This window comes from Eptatretus burgeri, chromosome 14 (assembly GCF_056783735.1).
Source record: "Eptatretus burgeri isolate ZD-2024b chromosome 14, Ebu_testis_v1, whole genome shotgun sequence".
NCBI lineage: Eukaryota > Metazoa > Chordata > Myxini > Myxiniformes > Myxinidae > Eptatretus > Eptatretus burgeri.
This window is the reverse complement of record NC_140974.1, coordinates 17,438,468-17,463,688: the sequence shown is the minus strand read 5'-3', so window position 1 is coordinate 17,463,688 and position 25,221 is coordinate 17,438,468. Positions and strand designations below refer to the sequence as shown.

At 43.2% G+C, this 25,221-nt stretch overlaps 1 protein-coding gene across 5 annotated transcripts in view; it reads right to left on the bottom strand.

The window, feature by feature from the left end:
* LOC147012718 (protein FAM135A-like) overlaps window positions 1-25,221 on the bottom strand; it is a 151,136-nt gene that overhangs the window by 52,705 nt on the left and 73,210 nt on the right. For all 5 annotated transcript variants that reach the window (XM_085853821.1, XM_085853822.1, XM_085853824.1 and 2 more), the window contains 2 exons: window positions 12,628-12,791; window positions 12,109-12,204 (listed from right to left, as the gene is read on the bottom strand). In XM_085853821.1, coding sequence (XP_085709947.1) covers window positions 12,109-12,204; window positions 12,628-12,791 — 260 coding nt within the window. The remainder of the gene's footprint in view (window positions 1-12,108; window positions 12,205-12,627; window positions 12,792-25,221) is intronic.

The following is a 25,221-nucleotide window of genomic DNA, read 5'->3' as shown; positions in this document are numbered from 1 at the left end:
GGATGGGCCTCTTTGACACTACATGCACTATGTGTTAATAAGTAGGTCGTATTATCATGAATTGGTTCAACTCTCTCAACTTCTGAATCAAGACCAACCTTGAATCCCCTCCATTTGCCCTCTTGAAGTTGAACCGGTTGTGGAAGGAGACTTTTTGAGGTGTAATTGCAGAGTTAATCTGGATTGCTATGGGACAATGTTGTGATCATGATGGATAAGGCCCATCAGAGCTTTTCTGTACAGGCCAGCTGTTACTGAAAAGCAAGTCAGGATTATCGTCTTTTCTACAGTGACTGCTGTTGAAGGAGCATGGAAGTTTTGGGTCATGGATGAGTTTCTAGGAGGTGTACGTCTGCCCACTCTTCCACTTACTCCCCCCCCTCCCCTCTCAATCTGGTATGACTGGTGTTGGCTTAATAGTGAGGGTGGCGGGCTTGGGATCCCAGGGTTCTGAGTGCAAATCCCGCTTTTCCATTGAATTAAAACCATGTGGGGTTGACTCTGCCTGTCGTCCTTCTGAGGTTGGCAAAAATGAGTACCAGCTTGCTGGGATGATTGAGCCATTCAAGGATCATGTGTCAGAGTGGCGAACCGTCCAAGATTGTGCCCAATATTCCAGGAGAATTTTTCGGCAGCACCAACGCTCTTTAGAGAGTATGGTCCCAATCGATGGATGGATTGATCTTCTGAGGTGGTGGTGTAGCCCCACCTAGTATGATGACTGTTGAAATCTCCTATGATCACTCTGCTCTTGCCATGGTCAAGATTGGATGAATCAGCAGATGAGGTCTTTTTGAGGAGGCTCAATACTGAAGACGTGGATCTGACTCCAAGATCTGTGGTCACGATCTCAATGTTGTCACAGTCAGGCAGGAGGTATTGATGATGATGATGATGATGTCAGGCTTCGTAAATATGGCACTTCAACACTACTCATGCTGTCATTGAATAACAAGCTTCATCTCAGTGACGTGAGGACACAAGTTGCCAATGTGCCACATGTTTCTTGCAAGCACAGCATGTGGCAGCCATTCTCTTTGTGGATGTTGACAAGATGTTGTTTTGCTCGAGATAACCCTTCAATATTGAGGCAAACATATTCAGTGCCAAACCCAACAAGGGCCACATTGTTGGTGACGCTGATATCTTGATTGGTCTTTGGCTAGATCGTTGTTCATGATGGTCATGAAAATATTGGTGATAATAGTGGTGACTGCAGATGTTGAGCAGGATTCACAGATGAAACATCTGACAGGGACCACGATGAGAATGCTCCTGCTATGGCTCCCACCTCTGCCCTGAAAAGTGAGCTAATCCACAATGTTTCTCAGATCTACTACAATCTATATACCCCAATGAGGTTATGCAATCAAGTGCTCAATCTTACAGTAGTTTTGTTTTGAATGGAGGGGAGAATGAGGGGTGTTATTAGAGTGAGCCAATATCTCATCAATATGTTGACTGCCACAAGGGTAATCACCTACAAGTTTAAACCTGTACTGTCATAGTAGTCACCAAGAAAGACTAACAAATATCAAGATTTGAGCACTCCAACGCCTCCATAAGCCTTGGCATTGAATATTAAAAAAAAAAATGTATAGGCCGAAGACAATCAAATTGGACTCATGGTAGTGCACTGAGCTTTAAGCCTCCTTTCAGCAGTACAAGGATTCTTAGAACACCATGCACAGAGGTTTGAAGCACTGATTGCCAAAGTATGGGAAGCTTCAAGTTGTTCTTAGCAAATGCATATTGGGACTGGGATCAAATTCTGAATTCAGCCCACTAGTTGCATCATTACTGAGGCATGACTGTGCCACTGACGCAGTGTGCCTGTGCATTATGGCAGGAATTGTGAATTTAAAACTGGACTAGGGTCTGAGCAATACTTTGCTAGCTCTTCATGAAAGACACGCACTATTACCCCACGTGTGAAACACCAGGACGACAGCTCATATCTGAGCCGAGAGTCATACCAAAGGTAGACAGCGCAGGGACAAAAAATTTTTTTTTTTTTAAAACCCCAGAAAAACTAAAAATCCTCCAATGACAGCAAAGGCTTGCACTGTGTTCAAACGCTCTCTCAAGCTGGCATTAACAACCATTATAGACGCAGCCCAGAAATCTTTCCCAGGCACATAGAGAAGCAATAGACACATCTAGGAAATGCTAAACCCTTCATTTCCAGTTGCAGTTGCACTCACTTGCTGGTTAAACTGAAATGAGCTGTGACCACTAATCAAGAGCCACATACAAAGGAAAAAAAAAGTAGGCAATGGTCCCATGAGAGATGGTACTATTGACTAAAAAAAATTACATCATTTCACAAGAGATGTACAAATGTGGACAAACAAACACATTTGGTTCATAAATAAGCCTGTAATTGGTGAAAAACAATTGCTTTGCTATTACTTCTGTTGTGTTTGCAGATATTGAAGCAATGCCTTGGACCAGTTCGACTCAAGCTCACCCGACCGTTGCCTCAGTAACACTGGCTCCAATTCTCATGAGGCTGCTCAATCTCTGCTGTGCCAAACCAATCAATGGAATGACCAACGAGGGCAAAGGTCAGATATCGCTGCAACCAAAATCTCATCCCAAAGTCAAAAATCCGTGCAGCGAAACCACAAATAATACTTCCAATTTCCTTCTTTCATCTGAAAACATATTGACCTTGGGAGCCAAAAAAAAGTAACCGCAAAGTTAGACAAGTATAGTTTCAAAATGAACTGTATGATGTGAAGAAAACAAAAGTTCGAAAAAAATAATTGACGTCATCGACATCACAGCGACAAACAATATCAACAAATACATCTGGACTGTGCAAAGACTTTTAGTTTCATGAAACATCAATCTGACCATTGCAGAGCCGATGCTAGAAGCTGCAAACCAGCACAATGAAAACTGCCAAGATGAGCTCTGAAAGGTATGCATCACAATGAACAGCCTCACATGGGAACCAGGCGTCTATTTTTCATGCCCCTCTCTAAACAAACAAACAAAAAAGAACCATACCCATACTTCCACAATCCATACTGGACATGTTCTCAAACGATTCTTCCACCATGGAATCTGCCTCTGCTTGAATTAGCAATGTCTATTAACAGTTCAGAATGTGGCGGCAGCATTGATATCAGCAATTCAGCAATTATGTCAGCAATTTGTAGCACAGTAAGGGGAGCTGGAGACAATGTACTTGTGACGCAAGTGCACGCGCACACACGCACGTGCACAAGTAATTCCTCACAGCAGCCATTTATTGAACAGTGATGGTTATTACCTCTGCCACCGAAGGTGGACAGAGGTTATGTACTCACCCGTTTGATTGTCTGTCGATCTACCTATCTGCGAGCAGGATATCTCAAAAAGTTATGGACGGATTCGGACGACGCTCGGTGGACAGGTTCGGCGTGTTACAAGGAAATCGATTCGATTTTTGGTTCAAGTCCGGATGCAGATCTGGCCTATCAGTGGGATAACAAAACGTAAGCTGTTCAAGCCCACTGGAAGTATATGCTCTCCCGAGCGCCGTTCTTCTTCACAAAATGTTATATTAACATTTAAAGGATGTTGTAAATGATACAAATTCTATACTACCTAAAATTAACTACATTTTAATTGCCAACCTCGATATCCTTAAAGTAAGAACTTCAGTCACTTGTAAGAAATTGTCTGCTTTTCTGACTGCCTGGATCATCAGCTGGGCTCCATTCTTCACAGAGGTTTCAACTCTTTCGACCCAGAACCTCTCCAAACAGTGGGTCCACAGCCTCAGCTGTGCGTCCAGCAGATACACGGCTTCAGCTGTGTCCATACAGTCAACCCTGAAATACGACCTAACTTTTCAGACTTCCTTCCCATAGCTTATAGCTGTACCTCCAGATGAAATTACCTTCCTTGCTATTCAATTTAATGTATGATCGTACGTACGTACGTACGTACGTACGTACACACACACACACACACACACACACACACACACACACAATTAAGTGTAATTTTGTCTGGTGAAGTTAATCAAAAAAAAATGCTGCCATCATCAAACATTATAAAGCAGAGTGAGAGGTTTATAAAGTAAGGTAAAGACAAATCCCTTCACAGCCCATTTATCATACATTATGTGTGCATTGAATACACCATCTGTTATCATCCGTAATTCTGACCCTGATCTTCACTAACCTTTTCTAACACAACCCTTTTACTTGCTAGTTTCAAAGTTTCCTCTTTTCCATCCGTTCAATCCATTGGGACCATACTCTGTGCAGAGTGGTGGTGCTACACAAGCAGTCTCCTTGGCTCTTTGGTACAATCCTGGACGGGTCGCCACTCCGACACAGTATACCAGCATGCTGGCCACCTCGGAAGGACGACAAGCCGAGTTAACCCCACCAAGTATTAATTCAACAGCTGAGCGGGATTTGAACTCAGGACCTGAGGATACCAAGGACACCACCCTCACCATTAAGCCAACACCAGGCATTCTCCTCTTTTCCTATTAATTTATCCCCTTGATGATTGTCCCACTGTCCGCTCCATCTTGCTCCTTCATGAGCCTCTCTCCTGTAAAATAAAAAAATGAGAATCAATTTTGTAAATGAAAAAACACCATTTATGAGAAAGTTGATGGTAATAAGCATTACCATCAACCATCACACGTCCTTGGCCAAAAAGCAAGGGCGAGCCTCAGCTTCATTGGAAGAGGTCCTCCCAAACCTCGAAGCTGCCTCCACTGAGGAAAAACTGGCATGTCTGGTCAGGGCACTGTGGTGTTATTTGGACTGTACAGAGCACCTGAAGGGTATCGCTGCAACTCTCATCAGAGTGAGGGCACCACATAAGGCAGTTTCTTGCGATACTGTCTAGCGTTGGATTGTATCAGCAATCCACGCAGCTGGTGATGGTGTCCTCATCATTGACAGATTAAGGGCCCACAACACAAGAGTGATTAGCACTTCCTCCAGTCTCTTCCAAGGTGCTGCCCTTGGTGACATCCTTCGGGCGGCCTACTCGGATAGTACCGACGCTTTTGTGTCACGTTAGCTGAGAGATGTACTCGTCAAAGACTCTGCCTTTACGAGAGCCTCCCTCTCTGCGGTGAGTCGCACCTCTCAATAACCCCTATAATTCCCAGTGGGGGCAACTCTCGCAAACCAACCACAGACTGCCACTTGGTGCTAATCTCGCATATTTAAAGAGACTTGACAGGTCGGCATAAGTTATGACTGTTGATTGCAATGATCAGCAGTGATCATTCAATTGATGAATAACTTATACCCACCTGTCAAACCGACCCCTCCTCACCTCTTGTGCACTGGGTCCAATGGGCAAGTGTTTTGTGATCTTTGAGACGGACACCATGGGATCTTCAACATCCACCAACCAATTCAGGCAGATGGAACGCCCAGTTTAATGTCAATCCGAGGGACGGCACGCACACTGATGAATCGCCCTGCCCGTGAAATACTGGGATGACAGTTTAGAGCTAGGTCAGAATTCAAACTCAGGCTGGACAGCTTTGAGGCGAGTGTGCATATCTCCAGGCTATCCTGCCAGCCTTGCCTCGGTTGGTGATCGTGTGTGACATGACCTCAGGCATATTTTTCCCGAATTTGAAACTTGCGTCCGAAGGTCTTTGGTATTCATGACACAAGCACACAAGATCTAGAAGTATGAATAAGCAACACTTCCAAAGGAAAACAAACACAGGAAAAGTGAAAAAGAATTACAGTTTAGATTTTCCTGTTCAAGTAATAAACATTTCGATCATGTGTTTTGGAGAAATCAAACAAAATATACCCACAGGAATATCCAGAGAAAGACATGACCAACATCGTGGTGCAATATCAAAAACATTAATGTTTTGAAATCCATGTATGTAACCTTGCTAGGAGTCACATCACCACAATTGGCACTCAGTGTAAGCCAGGAGATCCACCATGAGGCATACGGAAATCGAGCATATCAATAAGCCATGTAATCTTTTGTCCAAGAACAGATGAACCCCAACTCCTTCCTGGTTAGCAAGGAAACATCAACTTTGATCAATAAAACAAAAAACAACAACTCTAAGAAATAGGAATGTAATGAGGTGAAGGGAAATAAATGGAGTGACTATGAGGTACGCCCTCTAAATCAAAGCTTCACAGCAGCCAGTCACCTATTCTGTTTGGCTGTCGAGACTCCCTCAGAGTGGGCTAAGATTACATCCACCCAGCGAGACAATGCAGTGCCAACAATCGTAGTACACCCCCATCTGCACTGCTCGCCCCACCACCTCCGGCCTCGAAATGGCATGGAGAGTGCACCAGATTTGATCCCGAATCCAATCGACCCACCGGCAAGCAGTATTCAGGACATGATGTCCTGGGGTATTTTTCATTTAAAAAGCGGCTGGTGCTGCTGGACAGATGTACACTGCATGCCACGATACAGTGGTCCACTTTCATTTACATGAGTTCCCACAGATTTGGGGAGGTAGAGAATAGAGTGGGAGGGGGGGGGAGTGTAAAGATATGGAAATGGAGAGAGTGCAAGATGAAGGGAGGGATTTAACTCCAAAGTCTGCAGCAATGAACAACCGTATTAGATTGACAGCAAAAGGACACCTGACTGATTTTCCGGAATAACCTCGCAAAAGTGCAAGCACCATGGTCTACTGCTGATAATATCTTCAGCCACAGGCTCAATGAAGTACCATAATGATGGTAGTAAGTTCACGGTGCAAATTCACCATCAGTGGTTATGACATCTCCAGAAAAATCCAGATGGCATTTTTGGCTCGATTCCCAACTGACTCCACACAATTTTTACATTAGCAAGTCAGGTATCTCATCCTGCTTGCTCCAGACATTGCCATATCTTACCACGGATGGCAAATGTGTCCTGTACATTCATCAAATGCCTATTAGTGTCGTGGAGAAGTCACCCATTTATCATTATGTCTGTGTCCCTACAAATCCCATTCAATAAAAGACTGCCTTCGTCAGATATTGGCAATCAACCATTAAACAGAAGCTGATACCGTCTTGCTTTCCTGTGGGTATCGTCACAAACAAAGAAAATCCACAAGAAAAGTTATTCAAGATAGCTCGGCAGCAGGATGCTCCCTTACGACCTATCAGGTTCTGGGTTTGATCTGTTGCAGTGCCAGAAGAGGTAGTGCACCATGGAGTATGCAACCTTCCAAGACGACGACTCTGAGGCGACTGGCCCATTTACGAATGTACAAATACGGAGTATGTGGAACATTTCACAAGATCATTTCTTTTGGTTGTTCATAATGCTAGGTGGACCCTGATGTGTGTGTATATATATATATATATATATATATACATACGGTAGAACTGAACGTGGATCGTCAACCTAATACGGCTGAGATGCTCCACAGATTTTAGCTCAATTATCAAAATTATTTTGTTATTTTGCCGTGTTAAAAACAAACAAACAAACAAACAAATCACCAAAAGTCACAAAGGAAATTCACCATGATGAAAGGTAAATGTTTTCGATCAAATTAGACCTCTACAATGAGCTTCAATTAAAAAATTTGGAACAGTATTCACTTTGGCCTATTCGCAGAAACACATTCTACAAGGAAAAAAAGGGTCGGTTCATCGAATGCACTCGAACGAGGACAAGCCAGCAATTAGCAGAGGAAACTGCCTTGATGTCGCTGCAGCAAATCAAGGGGTCCTCAGATTGCTGCATACACCATAAATTTTGGTCACGCTCATCCGTGGTAGGACAAAGCACCAGCAGATTGCTTTGCCTTCTCAAAGGCAAAGCCCAGTGAGCCTGTGGTAGTGAAAGTTCAACATGCCAGATTCGTAGGATAGGCATCACATTGTCCAATTAGCAATCCCAGCTCCCTTCGAATGGCAGTTGGCCAACATTCAAAACAACAATAAAGGTCCACGTGGCACTTTGGAGACCACCATCTGGTTTGTTCAACATACAAGCTATGTGTCAGATGACCGACAACGTTATCCCTGATGTAGGAAAGGAAAGAACAGAATACCAAATGGTAGCACTCACTAACTTATCACAGACATGGGATGTGCTTTCAGTCAAAATATTTTGTGCAAGAAATATCATGTCCAAGCAGTGCAGGTCTGATTGTGGATGCCTGATGAAGCCAAGTGGAATAAACTGCAAACGTACCCGAGCTGGAGCCTGCGGATGCAAGACCCCATGCCACTTTGATCATTGATGGTCTTGAGCTGGAGAGACTATTTTCTTTGCTCAAAATCACAATCTGCAATCGATTTGGTCAAAGCATTTGTCACGCGGTTAGAGAAACCCAATGGGAAATTTTGCTTCTTTTTTTCTCCTTCACTCCTGCAGCATCTCTTCCTGGGTCATTTCCACACGTGAAAAATAATTTTGCATGGATTCAAATTCCTGAAGTGAACACAGAAATTTATGCCATCCTTTTATATCAAGAGTCTCAGGTCCGCTGCATTCACACCGTTTAACAGGATCAATATCAAAAGTGAACTCGTGGCATATTCCGGGTCATGTGCAGCATCATCCGAATCCTTCACCAGCCCTGGTTTTATACTCTGAATGCTTTGGAGTGGTGCTTGTGCTTGTGGCTATATCAGTTTGTTCTACCCTCTTGTACCAAAATATGATGGGCAATGGCAATAGCGCTGTCTGCACCTCCACAATATCCAAGAGTGAAAAGTGGGTTTATGTGGCCCAAGCCCACCGAGGAGAGTGGTACTCTGTTGAACGTTGTACAAATGCCTGTGCCTGTAAAGTTCTCGGGGTGATGAGGAAGGAATGAGGTGGCAATTACTGCTTACAAGGGAAAATGGAAAATGGTCATACTGAGGAAGGTCATGGTCTCCAACTCACTAGGTTGACAACATCTATCAGGAAACTTTCCAATTCCTTGTTCAACTCTAAAACTTCCAGGATGTCTGCTCAACACCCCTCATTTGTCTTCCAGCTCACTTGATTTTGGAACAATCTCCCCAATTCAGTTTGGACCTTTATGTTCTTTCTAGACCTATGCCACACCATTTCTTAAGGCCCGGTCACACCTTGACGTTTTAGCCAGCGATGGCAACGTAATAAATGTATGTAAAACGCTGGCTTACATTGAACTTTTGATGTTTTTTTTTAAAGATTCGGACGTATTCATAGCGACTTGGTCTTATGTATAACGCATTGGTAACGGACACAGAACGTTTCGTTGTGTTATAGATAACTTATACCAACGAATGCTGAACCTGTTGTCGGCCTACACAACCGATGCCCAACGATAGTCTAACTTAGGCATAGCGCGTTGCACGCATCGCCGACGATGTCGTGACGTAGCCTATTAAAAGGCTGACGCACAACGATTCGAATCATAACTGCCGTAGAAATGGAAGTGTCAACATCGCGGTCACACCTTGGCGATCTTGCCAGCGTATGCCGACCGAAGAAAAATGTGTCTAAAACGTTAGGGGCACGTCAAACACGGTATGAGCAAGTTTGGTATACGTGAGTACAACGCTAAAGTACGCTATCATACGTCGTAGTAAGTCGAGTACGTCAAGAAATTTTAAACATGTTCAAAATTTTACGACGTACTCGGCGTATGACACACGTTCCGCATGCAATGGGGATAAGTTTTACACACGACATGTGGACGCTTACACACGTCCACAAAGGCTACTTATAAGCTACTCATAAGTCGAAACACGTCGCGGTAATGTCTTTTTTTACGCAAAACTTATTTCTAACTTATGTCTGACGTGCTTTGAACCAATTCTTTACGTAGTCCCAACACACATCGACGTATGTAGACGTATTCCAATGACGTCTTCCGGTCGACAAAAAAAAAAAATTAACATGTTTCTAGCTTACAACTGCCATATAAAGACGTGTTCCCAGCGGTTTTGGGAATTGGTATATAAAAATGCTGCTCATAAAAGGGGAACCCAACAGTGTTTTCGAGTCCTTTTTGAGTCGATGTCCATGTCAGCAGTAACAGTATCAGTATCAGTATTAGTAGTAGTTTGTTCATGTTGGCAGTAGTAGGTGAGTGTGAGGGGGAGAGTGTGGGTTATGATGGATCGTCCTTGCGTCCGTGTGTCCACGGGTAGGAGACATCTTTCCACCATTGTTCGAAGTTCTTCGCGGCTAATTTTTTATGGGGCTTTTCAACAATGAGCTATAGCTTGTTTTTACGATTTAGGTCTATTCATAATGGGTTGGACAAATGCACAATGAACTAATAATGTGCATAGAGCGCTTTGATTACTTATAGATACGATATACCAACGAATAATTATCGTGAAGCTGGCGTTCACAAACTATGCCCAACGATAGCCTAACTTATCCATATCGTGCGGCAGTTTATCTTTGCCGGTGACGTGGGGTTTGCTATTCATAGGCTGCCACTCAACGATTTAAATGGCTGCATCTCCACTATTGAAAGTAGACGCTTGCGCTCAACAATTGGATTTTTTTTTACACTCAATGACTTTTAAACGGTACCACTCAGCTATTTTCATTGTTTACAATGAACGATTTAAATTGCTGTCACTCGCCTTTGTTTTTTGACGCTGGGGTTTGAAAATTTGAAGCGTTTCTTCTGAACGTGTTAAAACGCTCAAACTCGACTATTTTAAATAGACGCTGCCGATGGACAATTGTAATCATAGCCAAGCTAGACATCGAAGTGTGAACATCCTCGTCATGCCGAAGAAAAGTTTGAAGAATGCTGCAAATAAGTGTCCTGGCCGTGGCCGTGGACGCTGACGCAAGGACGATCCATTATACCGACGTCTTTCAGCCTATGAGTAACTTAAAAGTAACGTCTGTCGATGTGTGGCAACGATCGCGTAACGTGCCAACAACACGTTAATCATAGGTTAGAAATAAGTTTCGGGTACGCTAAACATTACCTCGGCGTGTCTCAACTTATGATTAACTTACAAGTAGCATGTGTTGACGTCTGTCAACGATCGCAGACCGTGCATACAACTTGTGGCCAGCGTAGTGGAACGTGTGAGTCATACGCCGGCATACGTCGTGAAATTTCAAGCATGAAAAAATTTGAGGACAACGAAAAAGTACAACGTTTAAAGCCAACGTACAACGACATATGGCAGTGTTTTTCAGCGTGCTCTCAATGTTATCAAAACCTACCCATAACGTATTCAACGTGTGCCAGCGTTTTAGAAAAAAAATTAAAAAAAAAAATCGGCATACGTTGGCTAAATCGTCAAGGTGTGACCGGGCCTTTAGGAAGAACCACATATGTATGCCTGGTGTTGGCTTAATGGTTAGGGTGGTGGGCTTGGTATCCCAGGGTCCTGAGTTCAAATCCCGCTCAGCTATTTAATTAATACCAGGTGGGGTTAACTTGGCTTGTCATCCTTCCGAGGTCGGCAAAATGAGTGCCAGCGTGCTGGTATACTGTGTCGGAGTGGCGACCCGTCCCGCATTGTGCCAAATAGCCAAGGAGACCGTTTTGACAGCACCAACGCTCTGCACAGAGTATGGTCCCAATGGATGGATGGATGGATGGACCACATCTGGCCAGAATTTTTTTTTTTACTCCATAAGTGCACCTTGTGTAGTCTACCACCTCTCTTCTCCCCCAGCCCCTCCAATCCCACCATTTCAATCACTTTGCGGCAAATGTCAAACACATCAGGGCCATCAAGTTATGGTTTATGCAGGAAGGTGGTTGGAAAGAGACGGTTTGTGTTGCACTTTTGCTTGGGTCAATTGCAGGGGATGCTCTGGCAGTGTGGTTATAAACCTCCTTCCAAATTTCGTTTTTCCTCCTGAGAGTTTCCTTCTGTATCCATATATCCCCCACTCCCCCCATCCATGCATCCTCTCCTGCCACTCATTCTTCCTCACACCCATTGTTTGTCCAAGTGTCCCTCTATCTTGGCCTTGAACTCTGCTGTCGGTGTTTCTCCCCTCTTTCAGCTGTTTCTTTTGTCCTATCACGTCCCGATCCATTCAGTGTAGTAATTTTAGCTCTTCCACGAGCCTCGACTATTTATACGAAAAAAAAAAAACAGACACCCACACAAATGAAAGCACCAGAGCAAAACAACAAACAAAAAAAAACATGAAAAGCGTAAAAGCTGAAACTTGCCTGATTGCTTTCAGACATCAAAAACTCCAGTTTATCGCCAGGTAAACCAAGCTCGATAAAAGTCCGTACAAGGCGCAGATCTGCATAGTTTCCTGTCGAGGCAACAGAATGGATACAGTGCGATCTTAGGCCATCGATTTTCCCAAACACACACACACACACACACACACACACACACACACACACACACACACACACACACACACACACACACACACACACTTCATTATCTTGTCAATATGCTTTCGAGGCAAAGAAAAAGCTATCTATAAAATATACTTTCAAACTACTATGTAAACACTGGATGGACAGAGTTTTGTTGATGGAACTGTCTCTCTTGCACTGTTTTTTTTTTTTTTACACATCTGCAGTTATTTCCAACATTTTAAAAATAAGAAGGAAAGGTTATGCAAATTAATGAAGATGACATAAATAAGAAACAAGACACTTCCGTATCGTTTATCGCTTGGAGACGACGTAAGGAGCTGATGGGATGAGCGAGAGGTTGGCCTTACCGTCCAAGCCGTGAACGCATACGATAAGATGCACAACATCTCCCGGGGTCTCTGGAGGTCTGGGCTGAAAATATGGTGTGCAAGACGAGAGATTTGGTAGCTCGCTGTAGCAGATGGCTGGGAAGCTCAGCTCCTTCAGCAGCTTGTATTTAGACCGAACAAAACTACATGGTGGGGGTGTAAGGGGAGGGGAAAGGATTTGCAATGAAAGAAATGAGCAGATGAATAGCTAAAGCCACTGAAGATCATTCCATCTGTTCTCACAAAAATTAAAAAGCAGAAAAAGTGTAATTTCAAAACTTCAGCAATGCATTCGAAATAGTCAAAGGTCTTGCAATGCTTTCCGTGATCAAACTACAAACCTGAATGGCAATCAACACATTTGTACAGAATTCTGAGCTTGTGCGCACACGTACAACTGATTGGTAAAATGATCGAAGTGCTATCTGCGATGCACACATTATTGCAGTGAAAAATTGCCAAAATAGATAAAGAGAATATTCCTATCCCACTTCAACAGTTCATACACTTCCTGTACAACCTCAAACATGACATCATGTCACCACAAAGTTCATGCAAGGCCAAATCAAAGCAAAAGAATATTAAACAACAATAACCAATATAAAAAAACCTTTAAAAATATATACACAACAATGTGAAACATGCAATTAAATAATCTCATTACAAAAAACACTAAAGGCACTCGGTAGAGCGCATACCTCCACCACGTAATTCCAGATCCACGAGAACATATCGGGCCCAATACATTTTTGAAATATCATGCAATGCAGAACGATATCGTTTTCGGCCCTATCTCTCAATGGTGAAGAATCACTTGATAAATTAAAAAAATTCTCGTATCCAGATCTTCAACAAAATCGAATCAATTCTTCCTTGTCACACACCCAACCTGTCCACCAAGTTTTGTCTGAATCCATCCACAACTTTTTGAGACATCATGCCATCTCTCTCTCAATGGTGAAGAATCACTTTAAAAATTCTCGTAGTCAGATCCGTATCCGAATCTTCACCAAAATCTGATCAGTTCGTCCTGTCACACACCCAACCTGTCCACAAAATTATATTCGGATCCGTCCATAACTTTTTGAGATGTCTTGCACACAGACAGACAAACAAACAAACAAACAAACAAACAAACAGACAGACAGAAAGGGGTGAAAACAACCTCCTTCACCATCGGTGGCAGAGGTAAAAATACAATTCAAATGATAAAAAAATTACCAATTTCATGACAACCTTAACCAATAGATAATCCTGTGAGCATTATGTTAGAAGGGGATGGATTAACAAGCCAGAATCAGTACTTCAAATGTTAATGATCGAGCAGGAGGAGGAAGCCAGAACAAGTTGCCATGATAAAGCAGCGAAGTAAAACGGCATGAGAAATTTAATACAACACGTAACCATTCCTTTAAGGCAATGGCAAGGAATCGTAATGCCAATAATGATTCTGAAAATTATTTGGTGTCAAAATTAGCACTTTACAAGGAGTGGAGGATCATTATGCCAGCAGCGGAGGAAGAGAGGGGAAGAGAAAAATAAATCAACAAACAAATATCATAACGAAATGTTTTAATTGAAAAAAAACAACAACAAACAAGGACAAATGTGTCCAAGAGCCACGTCCTAAAGGTTTTGTCTTCACCAGAAGAACATGAACAAGAAGAACAAGAACAAGAACAACAACAAGAAGAACAAGAACAAGAACAAGAACAAGAACAAGAACAAGAACAAGAACAAGAACAAGAACAACAAGAACAAGAAGAAGAAGAAGAAGAATAACAACAAGAACAAGAATAACAAGAATAACAAGAATAACAAGAAGAACAAGAAGAACAAGAAGAACAAGAAGAACAAGAAGAACAAGAAGAAGAACAAGAAGAACAAGAAGAACAAGAAGAACATAGAGCTCTCTTTGAGCCAGCGTTCGCAACGCGACGCGGCTAAAAATTAATTACAGAAAGTCGAAACATCAGTATTTTGATCACAATAACAATAACAACTTCCGATATTTTGTCACGTGCCTTGTTGGAGCCAATAGCGAGACCCGTCATGGAGGCTCCTCGTTCATGACGAGAAAATAGCGTGTTTACGAAATTACAACACAATAAATGGAATAATCTTTAAATAGCAACGTGAACTTTTCGAAACTTTAAAGCAAATGTCCGAATATATTTAAAAGTTCATGATCGACGCTCTCAAAAGGCACCCTCAATGCGAGGATGTGTACATGTGCTTAGTATTTAAGGAGATCCGGATCTTGTATATGAAAGAGCCGCGTCCTCAAGGTTTTGTCTTTACCAGAAGAAGAAGAAGAAGAACAATAAGAACAACAACAACAACAACAACAACAACAACAACAACAACAACAACAACGCGGAGCTCTCCTAGAGCCAGCGTTCGCTACGCGAGACTGGCTAAAAAGCGTTTGTTTCATAATTTCTACCAATATCTAAAATGTCATGGACACACCACAACTAAGGTTATAACCACCTAAAAGCATTGGCTTATGTCGTATGTGCAGCATACATCAAACCTGAATGACATTCCCAAAGTAAACAAATTACACAAAGGGATTGGAGTGGAGGGTGGTTGGGGGGGGGGGGTGTAATAGTGGTTGTGAAGGAGTGTTTGGGCCTGTGCTCAGACAAAAAAAATGTTTAAAAAAAGAAAGAAAAAGATTATGCTCTGTTTAGTATGTAATATGAACGAGAGCATATTGAAAAGTAATGCCTCCAATTATTTTTCTCCTAAACAGGCAAAGATATTCCAGTGAAACAAAGAGCAGTCTGCACATTAGTTATTCCCATCACAAGGTGGGAGGTTTCATGAATCTGACACCAGATTAATCAGTGCTACATTAGTCAAGATGGCAGAAGGTAGCATGACGTTGTCAGTGCCGTGAAGCACGAAGCGCTGGATATGGGAGTTAGGATGACCGACTGGAGATGAGATGAATGGAGATGAGTTTGACGCACCATTCCAATTCTGAGAGTCAGAGATGGAGTACCTCCACAAAGAATCACCATCCCCGACTTTGCTCCGTTAGATTTTCATTTCTTCCCCAAACTTAAGGAATACCTTTGTGGAGAACATTTTTCTTCTGATTGATATCAAGGCCGCTGTGAAGTGCTGGTTAAGCCAACAGTACGTACAGTTCTATTGTGACTGCATCACAAAACTACTTGGACATTGGCAGAAATGCGTGGTTGCAGGGGTCATCATATTGAGAAATAAACATTTACCTTGGTGGAATAAAGATTGATGCTAGTATCTGTCTTTGCTTCATTTGAATAGCTACACCTGTTTTGGAGGAAAAGGCCAGGATGCATTACTTTTCAACACACAATAGATAGGCAATGATAAGCAGGTGGGTGCTTCATTCCATACTTTTACTTTTCAGCAGACATAAAAAAAAGTCATTTTCACGACGTATGTCTCATAGTCAGATCGTACCGAGAGTGCTTTGAGATGCGGTGATACCATCTCCGACATTTTTTTCCCCAATTGTTACTGGAGTTCATCAGGGGTGTGTACTGGCCCCCACAATTTTCAGCACTTGTATGGACTGGATTCTGGAGAGGATGTTGGAGAGATCAAGCTGCGGTGCATCATTTGGGAATGGCAAGATATCTGACCTTGATTTCATAGATGATGCAGTCATCTTCGCAGAGACTTGGATAACCTTTTGGGGGCCCTCGAGGTCATGAATGAGGAGTCAGAGCCGCTGGGATTATGGGTTTCCTGTGTCAAAACTAAGATCCAGGCTTTCACTGACATCTTGGATGCTGCTGTCCTGTCTGTGCCTGTTTGTGGTGAGGATGTTGAGGTGATGGAGAGATTCACTTACCTTGGCAGTGAGCCAGAGGTCAATAGACGTCTGGGTCATGCCTGGGTTCACTGGATCATGAGGTGTGGCACTGTCAGTACCTGTGCAGAAAAACGAAAGTTTGAGTCTTCAGGTCCTTGGTGCTTCCAGTCTTGCTCTACGGATGTGAGACTTGGACTCTGACCAGGGATCTGAGATGGAGACTTAATTCCTTTGGTACCAGGTCTCTTCGGAGAATCCTTGGCTCTCGCTGGTTGAACTTTGTATCCAATGAGCAGTTGCTGAGAGACACTCAAATGAGATTTGTTACCTACATAATCTGTGAGCATCAGCTGCAGCTGTATGGCCATGTGGCTCATTTTCCTAGCGCTGATCCAACTCACCAGATTCTCTCAGCGAGGGAGCCTCGTGAGTGGAGGAGGTTAGTGGGCCAAACGTGTGCCTCATGGTTGCAGCAGATTGATCAGCATCTCAAGGAGATGGGGATGGCTCAGGCATCTGCCTGGGGGATGGCCAGATAGAGGCCCCTGGAGTACTGGCGGAAAGTGGACACGACGATGCGCTGCTTGCTCCCATACCTGACCTGACCAGACCTCTACCTTAGACATGCTGCTCCTTCTCTCCCAACAATCTATGGAGGCTCCTCAATGTCAGACATGAGATCAGGGCCATCTCTTTTGACATACCTCGAGCTTACAATACAATCTGGAACCCTGCCTTGATCTCCAAACTCTCTGCCTATGGTATCCAAGGTCAACTCCACACATGCTTTCTAACTTCCTCTACTCTTGTAGCCAATATGTGTCTCTGAAGAGAATCCTTTCATCTCCTCTACCTTTTAAGGCTGGTGTGGCCCAATGCAATGTTCTGGGCCCAATCTTGTTTCTAATCTTCATCAACTATCTGTGACCCTCGGAAACATCCTCTATCTCTTTGTCGATGACTCTACCCTCTGTTGTAACATCACTCATCCTTCAGAGAGGCAGGCTGCAGCCTCTTCCCTCTCTTCACAAGCTGGTCAAATAATCTTTCCAAATTTCCAGTGTTTTGCTTCTGTATCTATTTTGTCCACCCTGTGCATCCTCCTCTACCTCCCTTATTTGCCAAGATCTACCTCTATTTTGTCCCTCAACCCTGCTGTTGGTGTGTTTCCCATCTCTCTTTATACGGTTCCTTTTGTTCTGCTACCCTTTTGATCTGCTTTATGGTCCAGCTCCTCCATTTGACTTCATATACAAAAAAAAATGTCTGTCCGAGAACAATTGGAATCATTGTTGGAATCTTCCACACTGAGGCTGAATCTATGGGCCCATCACTTTCTGACTGCAGACAGGAAAGTGGTCTCTCCATCTTCTCCTCCCTCCTTTCAGGTCTTGCACCCTCTGCCCCCCCCCACCAGATTTCTGCAGGGCTTACACAGCCCACCATCAATCCACTTCTGATGAAACTACCTAAATCCGTGCTCACCTCCACTCATGTTCCTTTTTCTCGCCTGTGAAACCAACTTCAACATTCTCTTCAATCTCATTCTTCCCTCCAGGTCTTCAAAATAGCTGTTTACAACCATCTCAGGTCATCCCCCATCCAATACTATCCTCATTACCTCCCACTCCCAGCACCCACCTCCTTCCAAATTTCAAGTTTTTCCTTCCTGAGAGGTTGTTTCTGTATCCATCCTGTCCACCCCATGCATCCATTCCTTGTCTCCACTCCTCCCCACACCCATTGTTTGTCCAAGTCTCCCTCTACCTTGTCCTTCAACTCCGCTGATTGTCCCTTACCTTTTCGTCTCCTCTCATCTGGTTACAACCTGATCAGTTCAGTGTGCTTTTATCTATCTTGTCCCTTGGCAGTGATATTCATGGCAGATACATGAAGAGAGGGACACTCGTTCAATAGTGTGGCTCTTCCATGAGCCTTAACTGTTTCCAAAAAAAAAATTAAAAGCCATAATTTCTTGTAGAAAAAAAAAAAATCGATGAAGTGAAAAAACAAATGGATAATGGAGGATTGAAGGCTCTATCTTTGTAATGCTGCCTCAAATGTTTTTGTCATGATAAAAATTGGCTTTGAAGATATGGAGACTCATCGAAGATGGATGGAGGTTATGTTTTCACTCTCATTTGTCTGGATGTGTCTGTGAAAAGGATATCTCAAAAAGTTTATGGACAGATTCAGATGAAATTTGGTGGGCAGGTTTGGTGTGTGACAAGGATGAATTTCTGGTGAAGATCCAGATACTAGAATATTTAAAGTGATTCTTCACCATTGAGAGATAAGGCCAAAATGATATATGGCATGATATCTCAAGAAATTATGGACAGATTCAGATGAAACTTGGTGGATGATTATGGGAGGTGGTAAGAACAATCCAATTATATTTTGGTTAACGTCTGTGTGTAGATCTGGCCCAGTGATATACAAAACTTAAACTGTATTGGCAGATGCAAATAAGTATCGGCATTATTGGTCATCGGCCCCATGCTCTCTAAATATCGGTATCGGCATCAGCCCTTGAAAAACCCACATCGGTTGATCTCCAGTCTGGTCAGAAGGTGAATGAACTGTTTGTGTTTGTTTATTTCTCACCCAGCAACTGGCTTTGCTCTCTTTCCCCACCTCTTATATATTTTTTAATTCAATAATTTTAAACAGAACATATGTACGTGTGTGTGTGTGTGTGTGTGTGTGTGTGTGTGTGTGTGTGTGTGTGTGTGTGTGTGTGTGTGTGTGTGTGTGTGTGTGTGTGTGTGTGTGTGTGTGTGTGTGTGTGTGTATATATATATATATATATATATATATGCTCCATTCCACCTTCTGAGACCCGTAAAGGGGGTAACAACCAATGTCTCCCTCTACCTCTCTCTCTCTCCAATTAAAAAAAAAAAAAAAAACCAATGTCACCCGCAGGGTGACCCATATCTTGCCAAAAGGTGAGCACGTGTGACTTCTTTAAGGTCACACTGAGGTCAACAGAGCTGCTATCCACCAGGAGCGACTCCTTGAGGAATATCTGCCTACGAGAGATTCCGATGAGAATCGTTCTACAGAGTAACCATGAAAAATATGCGTTTGCCTCATAACGTCACCAAATGACGTCATAATGTCTCAAGCTTGACATATCTAGAAAGCACTCATCGAGGTGTTCAATTTGAGGTATGAGACGATATGGTTCCTAAAACTTGAAAATTTGACCTTGGGGTCAAATATGTTTGACCTTAGGCGCTAACCATGAAGGTCAAGGCCAATCGCCACCAAAAATTAATCAGCTGAGCACCAGACCATGAACTATATTCCCATGAAGTTTGAAAACGATCCGATCAAAATTACTCAAAAAATAATGGTTTTGTCGACTCCCCTGATTTGCGACAAAGTGACCTTGACCTTCAAAATTTTATGCGCTGAAAGGGACCTCTATAGGCCTCTGATATGCGAAGTTACAAAAATTTCCAGTGATAACTGTGCTCTGCAGAGTGATTTATACGTGATTACAGACAAAAAAAAAAAAACAACATATGAAGGTCAAGGCCAATCGCCACCAAAAATTAATCAGCTGAGCACCAGACCATGAACTATATTTCCCATGAAGTTTGAAGACGATCCGATCAAAATTACTTTAAAAATAAGGGTTTCGACGACTCCCCTGATTTGTGACAAAGTGACCTTGACCTTTGACCTTGACCTTCAAAATTTTGTGCACTGAAAGGGACCTCTATAGGCCTCTGATATGCGAAGTTACAAAAATTTCCAATGATAACTGTGCTCTGCAGAATTTTTTATACGTGATTACAGACAAACAAAATAAATAAATAAATAAAACATACAAGCTGACTAACATATCTTGCAAAAACTTCGTTTTGGCAAGATAACAACATGTGATTGTTGTTGATGCGATTTTTACCTCTGCCACCGAAGGTGAAGGAGGTCATGTTTTCACCCCTTTTAGTCCAGCGGAAATGTGAAAAAGCATTTTGTGGCGTCATTATGAAGTTTTTTTGGTTGATTCATCATCTCTGAGCTATCCTGAATCAGAATCAGCCGGGTGCCCCAGACTCGCACCCTTGAGGAATTTTTTTTAGAGGCAAAAAACAAAATGGCCACCACCGACTTTCGATAAATTCTGTTTTGGGCTAGATCTTCACTTCTAATGCACTTACAAACACAATTTTGGTGTCTACTACCATGTTTTCATGGTCAAGGAATCCGATAATGATAAAATTGAAGGTGTATGTATATATATATATATATATATATATATATATATATATATATATATATATATATATATATATATATATATATATATATATATATATATATATATATATATATATATATATATAAGACCTGTCTCATATTTTCAAGATGGCCACCATTTTAATATGAAAAATAGCTATTTTGCAGTTCCACTGATCATTTCGAGTAAGAAATTGAATTTGATGAACCCTCAAATATTAATACTACGTTCAATAATAGTCAATGACAGATGAAGTCACTTACTTTCAATGAATTGATGATTATAGTGGAATACGATTTTTACACAAATATATCCGGATACATGTGGATAGTTGACTATGACTTAGGGTTATGTCTTGAAGTAAGTATGTCCATGTATATGATTTTTAAATTACCTTTTATTTTTAGGCAAACGAATATTAACTTTGTTGAGGATGCAATGTTCTACATTATGTTCAATCTTCGTCATCGTTGTCGTGATTAGCAGCTACTGCCCTTGTCTGTTCGTTACAACAGTCTGAACCAGCATTACAACTGCAAAACATCGAACATGACATCTGTGCTGCCACACAACCACACATCCCGGTGGAACATGGCCGGCTGGTGGAGCATCCACACTTGATCAGCCGCAGAATGGTGACTGGTGCAGCAGACACATCAGGTGGAAGTGTGGTTGGACACAACATCGCACCGTCCTCACCTTCTTGCCATCCATACTTGATGGGATCCAACTTCGGAGGGTCAGATTGAATGGCTGATTTCCAGATAATGACTTGATGATGAGCGTGATGCACATGTTGAACAAAGGCATCATGCGATGGGGGCAATGACTTCAATTTCGGACCAGAGGTAATCTTGGAGTTGGCCATCTTAGATTTCCACAACTGATACGGTGTGTGGACATATCACCTTCGACTTTGGAACCATAACAGGCAGCAATGAAGGAGTTGCCTCAGATATCATCTTTTCCTCGTCTGCTTCCAGCTGACCAAGTTAGGTGGGATGATGTCCGCCCATTAGTACCCACAGGGCTGTGGCCTTTCCAATGCCAAACAAATACGACACAGTATCGCATCCGGTCAGAGCATGTACAGCAGGCAGACATTTAGCGATGCTTTTGTGTTTCAGTGCTGTTTAGCGAATGTCTACGTTCGCCCTCCCAGCACACGGACTCTCCATGCTGACATCCACAGTCATCTTTTCCTCAAGGTGGAAATGAATCAACAGGACAAAGACATCTGTATAGTCACAGACCACTGTGATGTGCGAGTCACCACTGACACCTGACACAATTCTAACCAAGTGATGGATGATGATGACATCTGCTTCTTCATGGTGTGTTTTCAGATCCTGTCTCTGGAAAGTGGAATTGTTCCATACTTGGACTGGTGTAGGATCTTTTCCGGTGTTCACCAGTTTGGTCTGGTTGTCCACAATGTGGGTCATCAGAAACTGGCAGATCAAATCGATCAGTTGTACTTTGTCGTAGGCTACATTTGGGACCACTTTTGAGCTGGAAGTGTTGTGTGTAAGTTGAGTTGATGTTTTCGACTTGAATCCTGATCTGCGTGACTGGATCTCGTCATTTGTTTTGTGCTGATTTTGATGTACCTGTCGACGGTAGAAGACAGAAAGACCACCGACCAGCCTGCGGTGAGAGAGTGAGAGGCCCAGACTCAGCCTCATCGCGGGAGATACCAATGATCCTAAACACCTTGGTTTCCACAGCATGAAGCCGAAAAAAGGTGGGAGGCAGGAGCACCAGCCCAGTGGGGAGAGCAATACTCCATCAGGCAGCGGACGAAAGCTTTGTAAGTAGTCAGGAGCTCAGGTGGGCCGAGGAAGGACTTTGCATGACGGAGGATTCCCAGTCGGCAACAGGCTTTGGAGGCAAGGTTTGAAATCTGGCTTTCCTAGGAAAGGCCATGGCCATGTATTGCATAGATGGGTCATGCAAATGTATCGGTCATGAGTGCGAGTGGTTATCCTGGGACATCCGCTTCTTAGCATATCTCTTGTTGAAGCAGTGGCTTGATAATGTCCTCTGATGTCATAAACAGTTCCTCTCTTCATGTTAAAGAACCTTGAAACATGGCTAATGGAAGATCACATTTGAAGGTGTCTAATTATTTGATTCTTCACATTTTCTGACAGATGTGGCATTGTACGCACGAGGACATCCTCCATTTGCTTGGAAGTCAGCTAACATCACCTTCGTCAGCCAACTTCTTATTCTTATTCTTCTTAATGGCCACAATTATTCCCAAGTTCTTGCGGGTGAGTTGAGGAAAGTTTGGCTCAAGTCTTTCATGAACCAGCTGGCCAGGCCTGACATTCGACTAAGGTGAGGGCAGGAATTTGTAATTTGGCCAGGGTGCTGGCAGTCGCTTGCCTACTCTTTGTGAACAACACCATGGGATCTTTAACGACCACCAACTAACGTCGGCAGACAGGACTCCCTGTTTAACGTCCATTCGAGGGACGGCACACATTGAAGAATCACCATGCATGTGAAATACCGAGATGACAGTTTATAGCTGGGCGGATATTCAAATCCAAGTGAGACAGCTTCGAGACTACCTCTACAACATCCTGTGACTCATCTTTATCAGTCATCCTCACTGCATATATTTGTATATAGTTGATAAAAATTGATATGACGTCACAGTGATGTATAATATGTGCGGTAATTCATCTCTGCTAATGCCCTGTTCGATTCCAGCAAACAGAATTCAAAAATCTTGCCTAGTTTGAGATAATTTTTTCGGCGATTTCCATTTGCGGAGATATTTTGACGTCATAACTTTTTTTTCTCGGAGGAATTTTCAAAATCGGAGATGGTTACTGTCTGCGCAAGGTATTTTTACATATATATGCTAAGTTTTAGGAAGTTTCCATGAAAACTGCACCAGGCTGTGAAACAAACTAGTTACGGAGATAATGGTGTTGGCGATTTCCATAAGTGGCGATATGACGTTACTTTTTTTCTCGGAAGAATTTCCAAGATCGGAGATGGTTCCTGCCTGTGCGTGGGCTTTCTGCATATACATGGCAAGTTTCACGAAAACCCGATGAAAACTCTGGGTTGTGAAACAAAAAATGTCAAAAAATAGGAATGACATCATTAAGATTGATATGACGTCATAGTGATGTATCATATGTGCAGTAATTCATCTCTGCTAATGCCCTGTCCGATTCCCATAAACAGAATTCAAAAAGCTTGCCAAGTTTGAGATAATTTTTTCGGCGATTTCCATTAGCGGAGCTATTGTTGAAGATTTCCGGGCGTTTGGCGTCCGCACGACCTTTTCAACCCAATCCAGGGCGCGCGTCCACCGAACGCGCAATCCAGTAGTCGCTTCCGGACCAACGCCGAAATCCAGCTACGGGTGTATTTATAACACCATAAACTAGCCAACCTTTCCTTCCACGCGCTACAGGGTCAATCGCCAAATTATCGATATACCTAACTATTCGCGTGGACAGAAATGCCGGGAGTTTATACCCCAACAGGACCTGCACGAAAACGAGCCGCTTAAGCAGCTCGTCGCGTATGCGATTGCTGAGCGGTTTTATATCGCCAAGCCCCGTCGGACCAGATGTACGTTTTATCGGCTTTAAAAGCCAGTTAATATCCCAAACGCTTAATGGCAGTCAATGGAGGAAGGGACGCAACGAGCAGGTGATATTCAACAATGGGGAACATTTATTTGAACACAGGCATGCAAGCAATGAATGAATGAATGGGGATAGGGGACAGGACACGACCAAAAACCGACAGCCGATTCCTATGAAATGTAAAGCAAATACAACACAGGCACTTGACAGCTTCCTACTTATTAGACGGGCCCACGGACACTCGTACGCACACACACACACCCAAGAAATGGTGGCTGATGCCTTTAATACAGACTTCAGCTCAGAGGGACAGATGAGCTGAAACCCAGAACCTATCTCGAACCTCTCCACCTCGTGTGGTCTTCAAGCTGCTCGGACCTGGGCTCCAGCGAGAGCGAGCTAGATCCAATCGCCGTGAGCCACGATCCTTACCGAGCTCCAGCCAATCCCCTCGTGCTTTTGAACACGTGCTGGTGAGACAAGGCGCCGATCCTTCCCGTCGATGCGTCGCTTCCCTGAAGAACCACCTCCAAGATGAGGCCAAGGAGTCGCACCAAGCCGGGAACCAAGCGGAGAACAAAGAGCTCCCCGAACTAAGAAAAGCCAGCCGAACCAGGTCACAAAGCAGAGCAACAGGCTCGAACCAGCTCGAGCACCCTTGAACCAGGCCGACACTCCTCGACCACCAGACCGAAGAAGAACCATGACAACCTGACCAGCTCCTCCGATGAAAAACCAGCCAACGAAGAAACTCCGAGTCGAGCAACCAGCTCAACTCTCTTCTGATGAACCAAGCACAAAAAGCGAACCACCTCTCTTCCGAACAAAGCCAGAGCCCAAAAAGCGAACCGAGCCAAGCAGAACCAAAAAGCCTTCAACCCGAACCCAAG